This window comes from Salvelinus sp. IW2-2015, unplaced genomic scaffold (genome assembly GCF_002910315.2).
Source record: "Salvelinus sp. IW2-2015 unplaced genomic scaffold, ASM291031v2 Un_scaffold786, whole genome shotgun sequence".
Taxonomy (NCBI): Eukaryota; Metazoa; Chordata; class Actinopteri; order Salmoniformes; family Salmonidae; genus Salvelinus; species Salvelinus sp. IW2-2015.
The window spans coordinates 9495-31436 of record NW_019942612.1 but is presented as its reverse complement, the minus strand read 5'-3'; the positions used below and the strand labels follow the sequence as shown (position 1 = coordinate 31436).

At 45.3% G+C, this 21942-nt stretch overlaps 2 protein-coding genes across 5 annotated transcripts in view; both read left to right on the top strand.

Moving 5' to 3' along the window:
- Window positions 1-742, top strand: part of LOC112068903 (von Willebrand factor A domain-containing protein 5A) — a 43629-nt gene extending 42887 nt beyond the window's left edge. Inside the window, exon 16 of the mRNA XM_070438324.1 lies at window positions 694-742. The gene's annotated coding sequence lies outside the window, so the exon portion shown is untranslated. The remainder of the gene's footprint in view (window positions 1-693) is intronic.
- Window positions 1-9633, top strand: part of LOC139023998 (von Willebrand factor A domain-containing protein 5A-like) — a 10011-nt gene extending 378 nt beyond the window's left edge. Inside the window, exons 2-5 of one of the 4 annotated variants that reach the window (XM_070438326.1) lie at window positions 1157-1272; window positions 1565-1688; window positions 1961-2086; window positions 9477-9633. In XM_070438326.1, coding sequence (XP_070294427.1) covers window positions 1157-1272; window positions 1565-1688; window positions 1961-2040 — 320 coding nt within the window. In that variant the 3' untranslated portion in view covers window positions 2041-2086; window positions 9477-9633. Of the gene's footprint in view, window positions 1-1156; window positions 1273-1564; window positions 1689-1960; window positions 2521-2991; window positions 3373-9476 lie in introns of those variants that run through there. The other 3 variants (XM_070438327.1, XM_070438328.1, XM_070438325.1) reach the window with 3 other exon arrangements.
- The last annotated feature ends 12309 nt before the right edge of the window (window positions 9634-21942 follow it).

The following is a 21942-nucleotide window of genomic DNA, read 5'->3' as shown; positions in this document are numbered from 1 at the left end:
AGCTGTGCAAGGACCGATGCTACGCAGACAAGTCCCCACGCCAAGTGAGTGAGGTGAGGGTGGTGTGTGACAGCGGCTGTGCAAAAAATATTTAATTCAGATTTGATGTATAGTGTGGAATGTGTTATAGGTGCGAGCTAATCATAAATGTGTCTGTGTGTGTTCCTATACGTTTGTACCCAGTGACCTGTGTGTTTTTTTTTCCTTCTTTCTCCGTGTTGTGTCAGAGATCCAGGACCATGTCCTTGCTGCGTAGCTCGGCTATGCCAGGGAGGATGCAGGGTAGTATGGCTATGCACCAGAGGATGTACAGGGGTCTAAAGGAGCTTTACTGGGAAAAGGTCTGTGGTACTTTACAGCACAAGGACTTTACCACTGTTTTTACAGTTAGGGTTAGGGTGACCCAGTTAACCACTGGTGCTATAACGGAACAGTTAAGGTACTAGGTATGTGACCGTTTCGTCATTTGTAACTATTCTGACCATTTGTTGTCCCATCAGACTCTGGTGATGATGTATCAGACTCTGACATAAACTACAGAGGTAAATTTAAAGGTTCATGTCTGTGTTAACCTCATTTCAAGTACCTGTTATCACATGGGAATTGTAACACAGTTTGATACTCCCCAAAGCGTATCTATTTATTGTGATTGTATTACTTAAGCCCAGTATAAGGACTTAGCACTGTTTTTAGGGTATATGGGTTTTCGTCGTCCGAGGAAGAGGAATGGGACGAAAGTGCAGCGTGTAAGTGTTCATTACTTTTTATTTAAACTGAACACTAAACAAAAACAAACAAAGTGAATAACCGAAACTGAAATAGTCCTGTCAGGTGCAAAACACTAAACAGAAGATCAAACTACCACAAAAAACCATGTGGGAAAAAGCTACCTAAGTATGGTCTAATCAGAGACAACGATAGACAGCTGCCCTGATTGAGAACCACACCCTGACCAAACCAAAATAGAGACATAAAAAGCTCTCTACGGTCAGGGCGTGACCATAGGGTTAGGGTGACCCAGTTAGCCACTGGTGCTATAATAGAACAGTTAAGGTATTAGGTATGTAACCGTTTCGATCCAGTTGTAACCCATTCTGACCATTTGTTGACCCATCAGACTCTGACTGTCCAGCCCAGCCTCTGATCTGCAATGGACCTCTCCTCCAGCTGATCTCCCTCCAGAAGGCCTCTGGTTCCTGGGTCCTGGAGGCAGCGTTGGCTGAGGTGCTGGGGAAGACTGAGGAGGAGGTGGCCAAGCCAAAGCCTGCACCGGTAGGTCCACAGAAATAAACTGAGACTCAGCAATATGAGCGTGCTGCAAGACTCTGCACTCACACAGAGTATCTGCATGTATGCTCTGTAGAAAGGCCATCAGCTCTGGACAAAGGCATGATGACCATTGAACTGAATCTCACCATGATTCCCATGATTCAGTATCCTTATCTTCTGCCTCCTTCCTCGCTTTCTCATCATCTCTCTTTCTCTTTCCTTTACTCTCTCACTCCATCTGTCTTTGTGTGTGGTTCTGTCTCTCTCGCGGTCTCTCTCTCTCTCACTCACTCAGGTGGACCAGGAGGTGTGGGCCACGGTTCTAGCCCTGGTATGGCTCTATGGGTTCAAGATGGAGGCTCAGGAGGAGTGGCAGTTTCTGGCCARGAAGGCAGTATCATGGATCCAGGCTCAGAAAGGTAGCTATAGCTCACTCTCATAGACCTGGCATCTAAACTCTTGGCCTTCGTCTCACCTGATTGGAAATAAATTGTTTAGGTGAAAGCAATTTCCTGGTTGGGATCCACTGTATTACTTAAATTACAAATATTTGTATTTTGAGTATAATCATTCACAATACAATGTTTGTGGTATTTTGTCTTCTAACAAGTGTTTGAAGATGCATTTTGTCCACCCTTGTCCCCATAATGCCACAGTATAATGATCCCTGTCCTGGTAATGTGTGTTTCAGCAGCCAGTGTGTCTGAGTGTGTCCAGGCTGGGAACACCCTTCTGGGTTGCCAGGTGCAGAAAGAAACCCTGGGATTCTGAGACGTTCACCCTGGCTGTCCCCCACATTCCTGCTACTCTACCTGGGGTAAGATATACATGCAAACCCACCTGCTCCTGGTCCCCTCCTCAAAGCAACATGGTGGAACTAGCTACTGTACTGGTCTGAACAAGCCTAATTATCAACCTCTTACCTATATTAGCCTACTGTCATTTAATGTAGGGGCACTTATGTATCTCAATGTATTGGTTGTTATTAACATATCAACATGAATCTATGTATTACATATACAGCTATACTTGTTAGACTTTGCTTTGGTTATCAATTCCATAAAGCCTACTGGAAACAATGTGTTAACAGTACTTGTCATCACTAACCAAAATGCTTGGTAAAATGGAAAGCAAGATGAGTGCCTTTCCTAGTGCCTTTACTGTGTGATCATGTAACACTGTCTATATTCATGTATTTCCTCATATTTTACCACTGTACTTAAATCATATGATAAAATCAATGATATTCTACATGTTGATTGGTCATTTCATCTATTTTATTAATGACTCCACTCTGTTCCTTCTGCATGGAACTCAATGATATTCTATATCTTTATTGGTAATTTTATCTATTTTATTAATGACACCAACCTCTGTTCCTTCTTCATGGAACCTAGATCAGGAGTGGCCAACCCCTCCTGGAGAGCCACTGGGTGTGCAGGCTTTTGTTTCCGCCCTGCTCTAAGGGGTTTAATCTGGGCTGGAACAGAAACCTGCACCTCCAGTAGCTCTCCAGTAGTGTTCGGTAACTCCTGATGAAGAAGAGTAGGGAGGCTAGAAGACCACGTTGAATATAGGTCAGTGTGTTATGATACTTGAAGGCAGAATTATTCACAGACATATACTATGTTTACTACCCAGTTCCTTTACCGTATCCTGAGAAGCTCACCAACCATTCCTACTTGTTGCTTAGTAACGCTGGACKTTTTACCCCATCTACAGGCACAAGACAGGAGAACATCTCTGTACTACAGTGAATGTGTCGCTCCAGCCATTCCCTCGCTGCATGTCTCTCAAATCACATTTTATTGTATATTTATACATATTTAGCAGATGTTACTGTGGGTGTAGCGAAATGCTTGTGTTCCTAGTTCCAACAGTGCAGTAATATCTAACAATTCACAATACACACGTCTAAAAGTAAAGTAATGGAATTAAGAAATATATAAATATTAGGATGTGCAATGTCGGAGTGGCATTGACTAAAATACAGTAGAATGAATAGAATACAATATATTTCATATGAAATGAGTGAAGCCGTATGTAAACATGAATAAAGTGACTAGTGGTCCATTATTAAAGTGACCAGTGATTCCATGTCCATGTATACAGTGCAGCAGCCTCTAAGGTGCAGGGTTAAGATAGATGTTTTTCAGTCTCTGTCCCAGCTTTGATGCACCTGTACTGACCTCGCCTTCTGGATGATAACGGGGTGAACAGGCCGTGATTCGGGTGGTTGATGTCCTTGATGATCTTTTTGGCCTTCCTGTGACATCTGGTGCCGTAGGTGTCCTGAAAGGCAGGCAGTGTGCGTTGGGCAGACCGCACTACCCTCTGGAGAGCCCTGCGGTTGCGGGCGATGCAGATGCCATACCAGGCGGTGATACAGCCCGACAGGATGCTCTGTTGTGCATCTGTAAAGGTTTGTGGGGGTCTTGAGGGCCAAGCTGAATTTCTTCAGCCTCCTGAAGTTGAAGAGGCGTTGTTGCGTTTTCTTCACCACACTGTGTGCACCATTTCAGATTGTCAGTGATGTATATACTGAGGAACTCAAAGCTTTTCACCTTCTCCTCTGCGGTCCTGTCGATCGGGGCATGCTCCCTCTGCTTTTGCCTGAAGTCCACGATCAGCTCCTTGGTTTTGTTGACGTTGAGGTTATTTTCTTGGCACCACTCCACCAGGGCCATCACCTCCCTGTAGGCTGTCTCATCATTGTTGGTTATCAGGCCTGCTACTGTTGTGTAGTCTGCAAACTTGATGATTGAGTTGGAGGCATGCGGGGCCACGCAGTCATGGGTGAACAGGGAGTACAGGAGAGGGCTAAGCACACACCCTTGTGGGGCCCCAGTGTTGAGGGTCAGCGAAGTGGAGAGGTTGTTTCCTACCTTCACCACCTGGGGGCAGCCCTTCAGAAAGCCCAGGACCCAGTTGCACAGGGAGGGGTTGAGACCCAGGACCTCCAGCTTGATGATGAGCTTGGAGGGTACTATGGTGTTGAATGCTGAGCTGTAGTCAATGAACAGCATTCTTACATAGGTATAATTTTTGTCCAGATGGGATAGGGCAGTGTGCAGTGTGATGGCGATTGCGTCATCTGTGGACCGGTTGGGGCGGTATACAAACTGAAGTGGATCTAGGGTGGCCGGTAAAGTGGTGGTGATATGATCCTTGATTAGCCTCTCAAAGCACTTCATGATGACAGAAGTGAGTGCTTGGGGCGGTAGTCATTTAGCTCAGTTATCTTTGCCTTCTCGGGTACAGGAACAATGGTAGCCATCTTGAAGCATGTGGAGGCAACAGACTGGGATAGGGAGTGATTAAATATGTCTGTAAACACACCAGCCAGCTGGTCTGCGCATGCTCTGAGGAAGCGACTAAGGATGCCATCTGGGCTTGCAGCTTTGCGTGGGCTAACATGTTTAAATGTTTTACTCATGTCAGCCACTGAGAAGGAGAGGGGGGGCCGCAGTCTTTGTTAGCGTTCCGCGACGGTGGCACTGTATTATCCTCAAAGCGGACAAAGAAGGTGTTTAGTTTGTCTGGAAGCGTGACGTCGGTGTCCGTGACGTGGCTGTGTTTGTTTTCGTAGTCTGTGATTACCTGTAGACCCTGCCACATACGTCTCATGTCTGAGCCGTTGAATTACAACTCCACCTTGTCCCTGTACCGGCATTTTGCTTGTTTGATTACCTTGCAGAGCGAATAACTACACTGTTTATATTCAGCCATATCTCCAGACCTCTCTTTTGCAGTGGATCTCAGTTTCAGTTTTACGTGAATGCCACCATCCATCCACGGTTTCTGGTTAGGGTAGGTTTTAATGGTCACAGTGGGTACAACGTCTCCAATACACTTATTTATAAAACGCACTCACCAAGTCAGTGTATAGGTCAATATTGTCCTCTGAGGCTGATCGGAACATATTCCAGTCCGCGTGATCAAAACAATCTTGGAGAGTGGCTTCCGATTGGTCAGGCCAGCGTCGAATGGTTCTCGTCACTGGTACATCCTGTTTGAGTTTCTGCCTATAAGCCGGGACGAGCAAGATGGCGTCGTGGTCGGATTTTCCAAAGGGAGGGCTTTGTATGCATTGCGGAAGTTAGAGTAGTAGGGGTCGAGAGTATTAGCCCTACGTGTCATACTGAAAGATTAGTGGAATCTGTGTGGGTAGCTGGACAGGTAGGATGACTGACAGTGAAGGTGAACAAGTGGTCACGTGTCAGGTGACAGAGGAATGGATGAGACTGAGGCAGGAATTCCTTTAACCATAAAGTGGTATATTTACTGAGAAGCCTGTGCTGCATAACAAAGGAAACAAAACCATGTATCCAATCAAATTCATAATCACAAAGATCAAATCATAACAAGCATTCATGATTAACATAATTATGGAATTCAACAATCCAGTTCATTAAGAAGTCAATAGTAATCATCCGTGAGTCATTTAGGCTCGTAACTATTTATCATAAATCATGAAAGAATACAAATCGTGAATGGTGATTCAATCTATAATCCCAATTAGTTTGATATCAAAGTCGATCAGTTAGCAAACAATGACGTTTCTCATTTCACCCTTTCAATTGTCTTCATGTGTACATGTAATTAATTTCATTACATGTTAACCATATCGATTGCATAATTGGCCTATGAGGATCCGTAGGGCCGTGATCCTTGACAATTCACATTACACAATATGTTTGAAGCATGCCCTCCAAGCTGCGCGGTAATAACTATAAACAATAACTGATGGCCCACACTCCCGATCGCAACAGATAGTTCAGATGAAAGGTAACAGTCGGTGGACTTACGTGGATTCATGGACGCACAGAACTTCTGGAGCAGACGGAGTTAAGCAGCGAGATCAGGCGATGGCGTTTTCCTCCTTTTATGGGGATGAGATCTGTCGGTCATTGCCACCTGACCTAATTAAAGCGCTCTGGCCCAGCTGAGCAAGTGGCCATGAATTAAAGGATTATTCCACCAACTCCATGGGCCTTTTCTACACATACAATCAATTAGCTGATAAAATGTAGGTAGCATTGTTCTCAAATTTGCTTTGTTAAATTCCCCAGCTACAATAAATGCAGCCTCCGGATATATCGTTTCCAGTTTACATAGAGTCGAGTGAAGTTCCTTGAGGGCCGTCTTGGTGATCGCTTGAGGGAGGGGAGGGTGGGGGTGTACACAGCTGTGACTAATAACTGAGGAGAATTCTCTTGGTAGGTAGAATGGCCGACATTTGATTGTAAGGAATTCTAGGTCGGGTGAGCAGAAGGACTTGAGTTCCTGTATGTTGTTATGATTACACCAAGAGTTGTTAATCATAAAGCATACACCCCTTCCTCTTCCTCTTCCCAGAGAGGTGTTTATCTCTGTCGGCGCGATGCATGGAGAAGCCCGGTGGCTGAACCGATTCCGACAACATATCCCGAGAGAGCCATGTTTCCGTGAAACAAACAATGTTACAATCTCAGATGTCAAGAGACTGGACATTGGCGAGTAGTATACTTGGGAGTGTAGAGCGATGTGCCCGTTTTCGAAGCCTGACCAGAAGACCGCTCAGTCTGCCTCTTCTGCGTCACTGTTGTTTTCGGTCAGCTGCTGGGATTAGATCCATTGTCCTGGGTGGTGGTCCGAAGAGAGGATCTGCTTGGGGAAAGTCATATTCCTGGTCGCAATGTTGGTAAATTGACGTTGCTCTTATATCCAGTAGTTCTTCCCGGCTGTATGTAATAAGACTTAAGAATTCATGGGGTAACAATGTAAGAAATAATACTGTAATGAAACAGGCAGGGAGCAGGTCTCGAACCCTCGACCTTCTAGCCCGAAGTCCGGCGCGCTATCGACTGTGCCGGAAAAGCATGCTCGTGCTGCAGGGTCGATTTCCGTAATTATAAACCCAGGGTCGTTGCAATACATTTAAAAAAAATACTGCATAGTTTCCTAAGAACGCGAAGTGTTCGCGCCATTTTATTAATCTAACTTTTGCTTAGTAACACTGGACATTTAACCCCATCTAGAGGTGCGAAACAGGAAAACATATATGTACTACAGTTTCTATGTCGCTCCTGCCCTATAGGGCGCACTGGTGAGTCTATTTAGCCTCATCCTCTGTCTGAGCTCTATTGCAGTTTGCCACGTAATCGCCCGAGTTCAGAGCACATGCCGCGTTCACTTGCTAGTCAGAACTAGGAAACTTCAGACTTGCTAACTGGTTGTAGTTGCTGTATACACGTGTCGCGTTTAAGCAGTTATAGCAAGTCGGAAATGTCCGAGTTTCCCAGTCCCGACCAGTAAAGAACGCGGCAATAGACATAGGTACAAGGGGCAGTCTGCGGAGTGAGTAGCAGAGCAACAGAAGCCTGGTGAAACTGGACGAGATCACACGGGCAAAACCGAAGTGCATAACGTTACAAATTCAAGGTGGATGTTATTTTCCTTTCTTTTGTGAAAACAAAACATTGACACGTGGATATTGTTAATTGAGTAGGTAAGTAAAAGTATCTTGAAGTAACGCTACTTGGCTAGCAATCTCGTTATATTTTCGACTGGGAGAGGTGGAGCAAGTATGAGCCAACGTCAATAACGTTATGGCTGGCTACAGGATTCCAGCTAGCTAACAGTAGGGGATAAGCTAGTTAGCTACCGTTAGGCTACACGAAAATCGAAACCATGTTTTCGGCGTTGAAGTTCTTAACGTAGTTAGTTGCTATCAGGCTAATGATTTGTGAAATATACGCTGACGATGAATTATTACATTATCGCCTATATTAGTCGGTCACATGTAGAGGAGTTGTTGAACTACGAGGAAGGTAAGGGGGAAAACTATCAACTAATTACGTGACATTACACTTTTTTATGGTGGCATTCCTGTCGACTACTTGTGGATCTTTCTCGTCGAGAACCAAAGACAAGGCGAACTAGCTAAATACTTACGGTCTACATGAACATAAGTGGTAACTAAGTGGCTTCATATTAACAACATGCTGTGCACATATTATCTACCCGTGTGGACAACCGCTGTAAATTAAGCTTTATATCTTGCTGAACACCAGGTGGTTTGGTATCTACCTGTTACACATACACTACATGACCAAAAGTATGTGGACACCTGCTCGTCGAACATCTCACTCCAAAATCATGGGCATTCATATGGAGTTGCCCCCCTCTTGCTACCCCTCGTACTACTCCTCTCTTTTGGGAAATGCGGTTCACTAGATGTTGGGACATTGTTCCGGCGACTTGCTTCCATTCAGCCACAGGAGCATTAGTGAGGTCGGGCACTGATGTTGGATGATTAGGCCTGGCTCGCAGTCTGCGTTCCAATTCATCCCAAAGGAGTCCGATGGAGGTTGTCTGCAGCAACCTCCTAGAATGTTTCAGGCACTACAACACTGCAGAATATTGAGAATGGGCCTTGGCCTTCACCAGTCTCCCAGAATCCACAGTATATTATCTAAAGGAGAATATGACATGAAGGCCTTGCCTATACAATGAGGAAATTTACACTGCATCACTTTATGTAGCCTGGACTGCAGCATCCAAGATGTCTGAAGTGACCCTTTTTTTTTTTGTACGTTAAGTAACAACAACAACAATGTGCAGCAGTTCTGCTGCCCTGTGTGTGGTTGCCATAGCGACGGGTGTCATTTCTCTTCTGAGATCTTGCGTGAAAGCGTTGCCATTACGCTTCGATCACATTGCATTTTGGTACGCCAGAATTACATTAATTTCCAATGAAATGCTGCGTTTGACTTGCAGCATTGCATTGCGGAGGCAGTTGCAGTGCCTTCAGTGTGGCGCATATCAAACTGTATGTGTAGATGGCTTGACAGAAATGGTAGCACTATTTTAGGTAGTACTATTTTGTGCAATGACTGTCGGTGTGACCGACGTGTTAGACGTGCTGGGCGGGGCACAGAAGGATGAACTGTATAATGGTCAATTAGTAGCATTTTTAGGAGTGGTCATTTTGACCACTTTTGTGGATTTGGCTAACTGTGTAATATAGATATGTAGTTCTCTTGTCTCACTTAAGTCCAAGTCAGACTTAACCCAAGATGGCAATAAATTAATCTTAATACATAGTCCTAGCCTGATTTAGTTAAGTATAGTAACCAACCCCATTATTAGTTCATAGTGTGATTGACAGACTGTCTGATAGAAAACAACATGTTCATTAATGCATGTTCTCCTCCTGCTCACAGGTGCGTGCCAGTGGTGTTGGCAAGCAAGTGGACTGCCACCGACTGCACCTCCAGAACTGTGGAGGCAGTCACTGCACCTGCAGGTGTTGTCTGATAGATTTGGCAGAGCCTAGCTGAGTGCTGCAGTGTGTCCACCCAGGGAGGGAACCACCATGAGGCAGCTGAAGGGGAAGCCCAAGAAGGAGACGTCCAGGGACAAGAAGGAGCGTAAGGCGGCCATGCAGGAGGCCCGGTCGCAGGTGGCCACAGTGGTTCTACCCACGCTGGCTGTGGTGGTGCTGCTCATCGTAGTCTTTGTCTACGTGGCCACCATGCCCAGAGCCATAGAGTAGTGACCAGTTCCACACCCCTCACCTTGGCTTAACCCCTCACCTTGGCCCTAACCCCTCAATGTTAGTATGTCTGTAGGTTCTTAATAGGTATAAGCAGTGTGAGGGTCCTCGAACGCTGTTCCTGGAGAGCTACCGTCCTGTAGGTCTTCATTCCACCTGTTCCTGGAGAACTTAAACCTACAGGATGGTAGCTCTCCAGGAACAGCGTTGGAGAGCCCTGAGCAGTGTAGTAGTAATTCCACCATAGGAGCAATATCTAATAGATCTGGGCCAAGGGGAAGGGTAGGGACCGGCTCTAAGATGGCTGGGCCCCAATTGGGATGCATGCCCCTGCCCTGCCACCATGGACTGGGTCCCAATTTACCCAGAGACTTGCTGCACCCAAAGGATGACCCCAACCACCCCTCCCCCTGACTGCCAGCTTAACATGCATATAGACATTTTCTGGTCACTCATCCCATCCTCACCCCATTCCACCTTTTCGCTCTCGTCCCTCTTTCTCTCTTATCAATCTGTCTATGTGGTCCTCAGGGACCTGCCATTTGTCTTAATTGATGCTTCCTCCCAAGTGCTGTTTTGCCACGAGATAATTGAGCTGCAAAACATTCAGATTTAATGAAGTATTACGGTAGTGGCTTCATAGGTGCCTTTTGATGGCTGAAGATGTGTGGCAACTAAGGCAGCCATGTTGGCTCAAGGGTGGAACTTATATCCATTACATCAGTGTTCGCCAACCCTGGTCTTCGAGTACCCCCAACAGTACACATTTTTATTGTAACCCTGGACAAACACACCTGATGCAACTGATCATCAAGCCTCAATGAGCTGAATGAGGTGGGTTTGACCAGGGCAACAACAAAAGTGTGCTGTTGGGGGTACTGGAGGACCAGGGTTGGGAAACACTGCATTACATGTCTATCAATTGCTCTGTAACGACGGTAGGATTCATTTTTGCTCTGGTGCTGTCTTAAAGAGTTTCAATTTCCTGTTTACAAAAGGACTTTTAGGGCATAGCTTGCAAAGTTTGACCTGGGGATGTTTTAATCAGGCGAAAGGTTGAGGAAGTGTGACTTAATTAATCTACTGGCATTGTTGAGCAATGTGTTTTAAGATTAAGGTCATATGACAAAGGCCAGCAGTCCAAGCTATGTCTGTAGAATGTATACATCCACAAATGTGTGATTTGAAGAAAAAGAAACGTATTTTAACATGCCAGCAATTGGTCTTGTCTGTTCGAATAGTTGAATGCAACTCAGGATTTTGTCCTGATTGAATGTGGTGTTTGTACTGGACAGATTGTGAATATGTCACAGGAGAACATAATGACACTGTATTCCATGTACAATCCCAGCGCTACACACTTTGTACCTTTTTAAGCTACTGACAACTTTTACTTTTGAGTTGCTCAGTATGACATCTGTGCAGATGAGGAAAATATGTGCCTTATAATGTTTGACAATGAGCCTTTTCAGTTAATAAAGAAAACTGAAAGACTTGTTTGTTGTTCTAGTCCCCTCAAACTATTCTATACCTCGAAGCCAGTTCCACTGCTTTTTTCCACACTGTTCCCCTCTACTCAGGGACTGCTTTAGGCCTGGGACACCAGGTGGGTGCAACTAATTCGGGTAAAACAGAAAACCAGCAGGCTCTGGACCTTGTAGGGTAAGAGTTGAATACCCTTGCTCTAGTCTATTTGCTGGCATTGTGTACCTTTTATACATGTGCAGTAATGCAGATGGAGCAGTAGTCACCTGGCATCCTCTAGGAACACTGAACAGCACATGTCCCCTAAGTGTACTGTATGTCCCTGTTGCCCAAGGTCTGACTTGCTTTGGATGAGGAGTGGTTTTAGGAAACTCATTTGTGTGCTGTCTCCTTGGTCATTGTCTCTGTGGTGCTATGCAGATATTTACATTGAGCGACTGGTGCTATTGATGTGTCCTTCAGTGAGGTACAAGAGATTGTACATTTGAGTCTGAAAGAAAAGTGTGAAGTTATCCTTAACATGTTGGGATTGAATTTGATAGTATCTGACTTAACATGGAATAGACCTAGCCTATTTTATATATAACAGGAGTTATATCTATGAGTTTGTTATCCAGCAGTAATTGACTGCATAGGGCTCATGTGAAACAGCCTCAGGAAAATCCTTTGAAAATATCACCCATTCCTTATCATGAGACATGCTAAATTGGCCTCCTGTCACAATCTATCAATTGGTTTTTACTCTGCCCTGTAATAATCCGAGTGTAGGCAAGGAGGATACGGGAAAGAACATGATCTAAGAATATCTTCTTCTTAAAAAGCTTAGAAGCTGCGTAAGACTGAGCACATTAAAGCTGAGACTGGTAAATCCTGTTTTTTTAATGAGCAGCTATCTCCATAAATGTAAGAGCATCAAAAGGGTTATTAGACCTGAGACCCCAACAAAAAATTGCTTTTAATTTATCTGCCTTTCATTTATCTGAATGTCCAGCCCTTTATATTTGGCCTCAATGGTTTACCATTCTATTGTCACGGAAACAAGTAGAACAAAACAATTTGACATAAACAGTTGCATTCATTTGTTTTTTTGTTACTAATGTCAGTGAAAGCAAAAACCTGTTTTAAAAATGATTTTCTATGAATGTTGTACGTACAGAAATTGCTCAGTGGTAAATTAATATCCAACTAGTCAGTGACCACTGGAGTTTATTACAGCAACTATGATCCTATTACACTATTATAGACATATGTCCTTGGATTTCCTATGATCTACTATGTAGTTGAACCCCTTCTAACGACACTTGAGCGTCAAAGACATGTTCGTGAGAGTCAGCTTTTCATAGATAGCTTTTAGATAACTACGGACGTTTTTTGTAAAAAAAAGACAGGGGGGGATGGTGCATCGGGATCCGCCTTTGTCTCACAAACACCGCTCTAGCCCGGCCCCCGTTAATCACACTGACAAAGCTTGTGCAGAAGAAATGGATGAATCCAATGGTACAACCCAGAAGTATGTAGCTCTAACACACAATGTTTAAAAGGGGTTAGAAGTACAAATCACGCCGGTGTTGCAGTGGGAAATATAGAAGGTTAAGCAGAGATACTCCAGCACCTCACACCATGCCCCTTTTATCTATCCACTATGTGGCAAAAATACACAGACCATTACCTTGGAGAAGAGCTGTAGTCTAACAAGATGTCTGTTTGAATTAATCCAGCCTCTCCCCTATGCTGAAGTCTCGTTTCTCTTCCTGGTGTCTCATTAAAAGTTGGAGGGAGACAGATGGTGCGACGCCAGTCAAGCATGGCTGACTTCATATGTCGACTAATATCTCTCTATCCCAATACCTGCTGGGGTTAGAGGAGTGGTGGTTTGGGATTAAAAACTTGACCTCAGAGACACAAACATGTTGAGAATGGAGGTCATTCAGAACACTGAAATGTTCAAACCATTACATGGAAATGCGCATTATTTTCCGTATCTTCTAGGTCAACTGATCCCCCTGAACAGGATATGGTCTAGACTCCATCTCTGTAATGGACTCAGACGAACAGCAGTTTATTAGTAAACATTCAACATCACTGTCAAGTTCTGACCTCTTTCTTGTGCAATTCCCCACTTGAAAAGGACAGTCCCTCCACATGAAGATTTTAACTGGATTTCACTCAATAAACAGCCATGGAATCAGTTGTTTGTCTTTTATTTACCATTCTTTGGTTGGCAGTAAACAGGTGAAAAACCTCAAAAAGAGATGACAAATACAAGTTATTATTTGAGTTGACAGCCTAATTAAAATACACAAAATTATCCACATTCACCTCAGATAAACACATTTCTGCCATTATAAAATACAAGGTTTCCACCTTTAAGCAAATGTTTCCAAAAATAGAAACCCACCATTTTAATCAAATGAGCAGAATCAGTATATTTGTATCTAAATTTGCATTTTAGCCAAATACATTCAAAATATTTTTAGTAGTAAAAAATTACATTTATTTTCTAATCAGTAGTTTTAAGCAGACAAATCTTACATTTTTTAGCCAAAGATTTTAGACTATACATTTGTTACTGAATTAAGAACTTGGTTTACTAAGATTTCTACAAAGTTTAAATTACTTAACCATTTCAAACAAGTTCTTTGTCAACAATGAATTTGGCTCTTCTTACTTTTCCTTTATACCCCACAAACAACATTTGAAGTTATAAATACCACTGCAAAAGTCCTATCAAAGTTAAGAGTTAAGAGTCTGTGTTTTCCAGAGTATCATTAGCAGTGCACTGCTTAAGTCAGTCTAGTCAAGCATGGCCAATATGGCGCTTACCGGCTGTCTTTCACAGTTTTGTGGAGGGCTTGGACTTGTCAGCCATTTCAATACACAGCAGCAGGCGGGAAACGTCTTTACTTGTCTCTCTGGACACGTGTGGTCACTTTTCTGGTCCTTTTCCAGTCTGAGCCCGGTTTTAGTCAGGCCACCCTTAACAACTTCCAGCTCCCTTTCTTCAGCCAGAGTCATTTCTTTGCCACCAAGTTGACAACTGCCGCAGCGACATCCTCCACATTTTGGGGTGCAGGGGGCGCCAATGCTATCCCATCTCCACCACTCAATAAAATCCCGAGTGGAAATAGCAGAATAAGAAGACTTGATGGTAGGTTTGGCGCAGATATGTTCTTCATACATCAATGCTGCTGTTCTCATGGATCTGGCGAAGTGCGCTCTGGACTGGTGTGCTGTAACTGTAGCCTCTTCAAACAGACCAGGGTGTGTCCCTGCAATTATCTTTCCCAATGGCCCATCCCATAGTACAAGGTCCCCAACGGTGCGTATTTTCTGTGGGACCAGTCGCCCTTCCTTATGGCTTATCAAAAGCTGTATCTGTCTTGGTCTAACAAGTTCATTTTGGGGGACATCTGGAAAGAATTTTTGGAGTCTTTTGGCTGTCACATGTTTGTGAATCTCTGCAATGCTGTCCAAACCATAGCAGAGGAGTTGGTGGGATCTGACATTGCCTTGCTCTGTGCGGACCCGGATCTTTAGGAGGTACCGTTTTGTGGTGACTTGAACTTTCATTCCTCCCACACCATGGACAACAAGGGTTATGGCTTCACTTCTAAGGTTCAAACGATCAGCTGCATCATGAGTTATATAGTTTGTATCCGATGCCAGGTCGATCAAAGTCCCAACTCTTTGTCCTGCATTGGCCGTGACCTCTAAGAGCATCATGATGACTGGCCACTCCACCATTCCATTCTCTGCTAGAAGACTGGGTTGGTTGGACACAAGAGAGGTTCTGGCTATAGTGTTGCAAAAGGCATTGCAACACTTCTCTGCAAGTTCAGGTGAGAGACTTTTAATGAACTCTTCTTGGGCTTGGGTATAACGCTCTCTTGTGTCACCTCCCACTTTGCTGTTATTGGACCTCTGGACGACATTCCCTTTGGATGTACCAGCTCTCGGGCAGAGGTAATAGTGGTGTTCTGCAGCACGCTGTTCTATGCAGTCTGGACTCCTGCACAGAAACTCTGATTTACAATAGTCACCTTCCTTGTGAATCTCCAGGCATCTTTTGCAGGCTCCCAGCTTCCTGACAGCATCTCTTTTCTCTGACAGCTTAAGCGTGCGAGACTTTTGGCAGAAATATAGCCTTTTCTTATGCTTGCAGTCTCCGCAGACCACACATCCTTGAGCCTGGTCGCTTAGTTGGGTGGAGGTTCTGGTTCGAGCTTGCCGAGGTTCAGATTTCGGTTTTGGTTCCTCCTCTCTCAGTTGGTCCAGCTTCTCATAGATGGCTTCTTGACCTTGAAGAAACTTGTGGAGGTAGTCAAATCGCTTGTCTTCTTCAGCTTCATCACCTTTGCCAACTACATGAAGAAGCCATTCCTTCTTCAGGCCATCAGGAAGTTTACTCTCTATTGTCTTTGTTACAAGAGGGTTCTTTATAGCACCGGTCTTGCCAAGCTCGTTCAGATCGACCAGGGCTTTTTCTACAGATTGGATGAGCTCAACAATCCTCCTGGGCTGGTTACCTTTAACTGCTTGGAGTCTTTGGAGCTCTTCTACTATCTCAAGGGCTATAGTTGTCTTATTTCCAAAGCGGTTCTCCAAGACCCGGAAAACCTCCTCAGCAGTTGTGTAAGTTGTAAGGTGAAGGTCTCGTATGGTCTTCTCATCCACACTGTCGAGAAGTTGGAACTTTTTAACCTCTCTGGATCCAGTAGGTTCTCCCTGCATCTGGAGCGCTTCCCAGTCTTTTTTCCACCGGTGAAACTCTCGGCGGATGCCAGAAAACTTTGGGAGGGCAGCAGGCTTTAATTTAATTGCTGGTGTGGCCACAGAACTGTTTGAAGTAGTACTCAATCTGCTGGTTTCTCCTCTAACGTGTGCCCCTGTAAAGTCTGCTTGTCTTATTGTGAGATTTGGCAGGATAGTTTCAAGGTCTTTGATACGACTCTGGAAATGTTGTTGCTCTGCTGGGGGTGCCCAGCACTTCCAATGTTTATGCACCTCCTTCGCAGCCTTCACAAGTTTCTCTAGTTGTTCGATCATGAAGAGATATGCATCTGGGTTTTTACTTGGGTCCACAGCTCCCACGTTTTCTGCTTGCGACTCTGCTGTTGTAATTGCTTGTGTCAGTTCATATTCCCCGAAATTGGCCCACAATGTCTTTTGTATGAGGTCCTTTAGCTCTTGCAGTTTTTTCTCACACTCATTGGCTGTTTTGACCAAGTTAGACTTCTGCTGCTCGCTCAACTCCTCTGCATCAGAGTTTTCTTCAATACATTGCCCCTCTACATCATCGTTGGCTTCCAGGACTCTGCCAGCTTCTGCAGTGAGCTTCCTAAAATTATCTCTGAGCTCCTCTTCTGACATCATTGTATGCATTCGTAGCACATTATTGGCCAGACGGGAAAACTGACGCTTCGCTGATGTCCTTGCGGTCTTTAGCTGCTCCACCAGTAATGAATCAGCCATTTCAATCACAGCAGCAGGCGGGAACAGTCTTTACTTGTCTCTCTGGACACGTGTGGTCACTTTTCTGGTCCTTTTCCAGTCTTGAGCCACGGTTTTTCACTGTCAGTGTTCTTGAGCCTCTCATTGCTCTCCTGCACCTGCTGTTCCCTTCTGCCTTTCAATGCATGGGTCTCTACTTTATTGGCACGGGAGGCGCACGAGGAGGGTCATGAAGGTGTGGCTGCAACCCTGCTGAAAATGAGGAGGAAAGCCTGGGTCATCCAAGGAAGAAAAATTTCCCAAAAAGTAGTGGATAACTGCCTTTTCTGCAAAAAGTCAAGAGCAAGAAGGTGCGAACAGGTAATGGCTGACTTACCTGCTGAAAGAGCCACACCTGCAGCTCCGTTCGAGTTCACTACAGTCGACCTCTTCGGACCGTACCTTGTCAAAGATGACATCAAAAACGGGTCTCAATGAAAGTGTGGGGTGTCGTCTTCAGCTGTATGGCCAGCAGGGCAATTCATGCAGACCTGGTCAACACAATGTCGACAGAGAGCTTCTTGATGGCTTACCAACGCTTTACTGCAATTAGAGGGCACCCAAGAAAGATCTGGTCCGACCGGGGACAAACTTCATCGGCGCCAAACCTGTCCTAAGAGAGCTGTACCAGTTCCTGGATGCACAGAATAGAACTTCAATAGAAGAGATGTCGGCTCAAAGGTACCAAATGGGAGTGGACAATTCACCCTGCTGACTCACCTCACCGCAATGGGCTGCTGAAGCCGCTGTTCGCATTCTCAAGAAGGCACTGCAGAGCCTGGGCAACAACACTGGCCTTAGCTACAGCGAGCTTCAGACAACACTACATACTTGCTGCAAACTTGCCAACGAATGCCCAATAGATGCCAGGGTGCAGAGCCATGAAGAAAGCGTGCAGTATGTGTCACCAACACACTTCTCCTGGGCCGAGCCTCTCCAAGCGGTGAGATCAGAACATTTGACTTTGCGAACTACCCTTACAAGAGACTCAGAGAGATGCAGAACCAGGTCAACAAGTTCTGGAGGTCTTGGAGCCAGCTTGCCGGCCCAAACTTATTTCTGAGAAGTAAATGGCACACTTCATATCGCAACGTTGCTGTCGGAGATATTGTCTGGTTGTGTGACCAAAATGCAATGAGGGGCCAATTCAAGCTAGGAAGGGTGGTGAGTGTTATCCAGATGCTAAGGGCATTGTTCGAGACGTGAACGTCAAAGTGGTCCAAAGCTCCTGCCTTCCTGTCACAAAACCCGCACTAAACCGGCCATCGGCCAAAGTCCTGAAAGAAGCTACGCAAACCACAGTCCTGCACAGAGATGTTCGACGCCTGGTTGTCTTGCTACCAGTTGAGGATCAAACTCGGAGCTGACCGGCAGTATGTAGGTGCTGATTTACGATCTTTCATCGGTTCCCGTGGGAAGATTGAGTGGGAGGTGTGCTGACAAACTGCCTGGGAGCTCCTCAGTGGTGAAACTCCTCCCTCTTCAATCAGTGGTGAACCAGGTGGAAAAATCTTCCAGGCAATCTGGGCGTGCCAGCACCTGGCTCTGCTGTTGTCTTTAGACCGCAGTGAAAGGAGCATTTATAACACCACAAGACCAAGGACTTCATCTTTGTGATCAAGGTGACTGTGCAAGTCCAAGCCCTCCACAAAACTGTGAAAGACAGCCGGTAAGCGCCATATTGGCCATGCTTTGCTAGACTGACTTAGCAGTGCACTGCTAATGATACTCTGGAAAACACAGACTCTTACTCTTAACTCTTAACTTGATAGGACTTTTGCAGTGGTATTTATAACTTCAAATGTTGTTTGTGGGGTAAAGAAGTAAGAAGAGCCAAATTCATTGTTGACAAAGAACTTGTTTGAAATGGTTAAAAGTAATTTAAACTTTGTAGAAATCTTAGTAAACCAAGTTCTTAATTCAGTAACAAATGTATAGTCTAAAAAATCTTTGGCTAAAAAATGTAAGATTTGTCTGCTTAAAACTACTGATTAGAAATAAATGTAATTTTTTACTACTAAAAATATTTTGAATGTATTTGGCTAAAATGCAAATTTAGAGAAAATATACGGATTCTGCTCATTTGATTAAAAATGGTGGGTTTCTATTTTGGGAAACATTTGCTTAAAAGTGGAAACCTTGTATTTATAATGGCAGAAATGTGTTTATCTGGGTGGAATGTGGATAATTTTGTGTATTTAATTAGGCTGTCAACTCAAATAATAACTTGTATTTGTCATCTCTTTTTTGAGGTTTTTCACCTGTTTACTGCCAACCAAAAATGGTAAATAAAAGACACAACTGATTCCATGGCTGTTTATTGAGTGAAATCCAGTTAAAATCTTCATGTGGAGGGACTGTCCTTTTCAAGTGGGGAATTGCACAAGAAAGAGTCAAAACTTGACAGTATGTGTGTGTGTATGTGTGTGTGTGTATGTGTGTGTGTGGGTACGTGCGTGGGTGAATATGCGCGGGATTGTGTGGGTCAGATGAAGTCAGTGCAAATCTCCGCCTACTCATAGGAATGCTCCCACCCTGTACCCATCTTCCTCTACCACTATCTTCACTGCTTAGGCATACAACACTTTCTGTTCTATTCTGACCCTGGCAACCTCAATCTGCCTTTCTCTCACCGGACACCTCGATCTCCATCCCCATGATCACCCTCACAACTAACACAACTTTCTCCACCGATACCAAACATTCCTTCGTCTCATGCCCTCCTGCACACACTACTCTACATCTGGCATGTCCCTCCTACACACTGCTGCAATAATGCCCATAAACATGACAGCTAAAACAACAGTAATATTTTTGTAACAAACTCTCACGTGATAACTGACACTTCCTACATTGACCTTATCTGGTAACGACTCTGCATCAAAACTCAGCATGAACAGACATGTCTTCTCCGTTTGCCCACCGTATCTACGTCTCATCAAGTGGCGGGTGTCACAGACACTGGGAATTCTTCCCTTCAACTGCTCCTCCTCAACACTTAATGCCACTCTCGTTATCACTCTTTTCGACGACTCCTTGCTCCAGAGAACAAAGCACGGCACAATTCTTGTCCCTAATCTCGTAATCCGGAGCGCCCTCTCGGGGGAGGAAATATAATAAATCATCACGAGTCCATTCCGAGTTACTTTCACCAACTCAACAGTCCCCAACCTCTCCTCCACCCAACCTGACACCACATATGGATCAACCAAACAACAAGGATCCATTCCCTTCGAGCTCCCGAGTGGCGCAGAGGTCTAAGGCACTGCATCACAGTGCTAGAGGTGTCACTACAGACCCTGGTTTGATTCTGTGCTGTATCACAACCAGCTGTGATCGGGAGTCCCATAGGGTGGCGCACAATTGGCCCAGTGTCATCCTGATTAGAGTTTGGCCAGTGTAGGCTGTTATTGTAAATAAGAATGAGTTCTTAACTGACTTTCCTAGTTAAATGAAATTAATAAATTCTCTCTACAAATCTCACCTACACTGGGACAAAATCATCCTTATCAGCTGGGACGAAGCCCGAACTCGGCAATCTCCTCACTCTCAACAAGTTCCATCTCTGAACTACTGGAGCACGTATCCCTGTTTTTGCACTTGACGCCCACCTTCCTCACTTCACTACTTCATTCAACTTCTACGCAGCAGTCATCACTGCACCTGCCACCACGTTTAATTCATCCTCACTCCCTCCTGTCCCATTTCCTCATCAAGCTCTTCCAAAACTTGTGCGATCCTCCATTCCAAATTCACAAAAACAATCTTACATAACTCTCCTTTTTATCTTGTCCATCTACTTCTACTTCACCAGATCTTTCAGAAGGCCTGTGTAATCCCCCACTACATGCTTATTCATAATATGTTGCACTTTCTTCCTTATTTCCTTTTCCGCCATCTTCCCCACCGTGGCCTTCGCCTAACAAACCTGAACCTATAGGGGAGGGTCCGGTTGGGCATCTACCCTTGGCGGCGGCTCCGGTTCGGGGAGTAGCCCCCGCTCCGGCTCTGGCTCCCCCCACTTTGATGGCGCCTCTGGTGCGGGGACCCTCGTTGCAGGCCCCGGACTGGGGACCGTCGCTCGAGGCTCCGGACTAGGGACCGTCRCTGAAGGCTCCGTACTGGGGACCCTCGTTGCAGGCCCCGGACTGGGGACCCTCGTTGCAGGCCCCGGACTCGGGACCCTCATTGCAGGCCCCGGACTGGGGACCGTCGCTGGAGGCTCCGGACTGACCCGTGGAGCAGGCACAGGATGAACCAGGCTGTGGGGGAGCACTGGAGATCTGGTGCTTAGAACTTGCACCCGACATCCTCGGATTAATGGCTGAAATGGGCCCACTTTAGCCCGGCACTGCGGAGCGCAGTGCACAGGACACCTGAGCTGTCACAGCGCGACCGGAGACACAGTTGCCGCAGAGCGGCGCAGGATACCCTGGGCCGAAAAAGCGCACGGAGACAAGAGCGCTGAGCTGCACAATCCGCTGGCTGGAAGGTGCCCACTTCTAGCGTGGCACTTTGCAGAGAGCTGGTTTTCCGAGCGACCGGGCTGTGCAGGCGCCTGCAGAAGAAAGATTGTGCGTCTTTATCCGCCATAAACACGGCTGCTACACACAATCCGCTGATCCACTATTTTCTGTTGATCCACCGCGCGGGTACATAGCAATACTGAGGGAGTTGGTCTCTCGGTATACTATGTACCCAACTGAACTCCGCCATATATCTGGGGCTTCGATGATGCTCCAGCATTGACAAAGAAGTGTTTTTTGGGGCTGCCCACTCCGTGCATGCTTTGTCGTGCCAACTCACATCGGAATGGTCTCTGCTTTGTCACTACCGTTTAAGCTCTTTGCTGCTTCGTAGCTGCTGCCCACTTAGAGGAACGGGCGATATTCTCCAGCCTCTGGTCGCCTGGTGAGAACTTGGGTCTCTCTTGCCTTACGTAATCTCCTCCCATGTCACTCTCAGAAAACTCTCTGCTTGGACTCTTGTTGTGTGGTTTGCGGATATCTATCTGTAACGCTCGTGGTGAAGAAGTAGACCAAGGTGCAGGCGTGGTAAGGTAGTTTTTCTGGTCATATCGTATTAAGATTGCCATATCCACTACTCAGAACACCCAAACAAAAACAACAAAAAGAAATAACAAACGTCACCGTTCATCT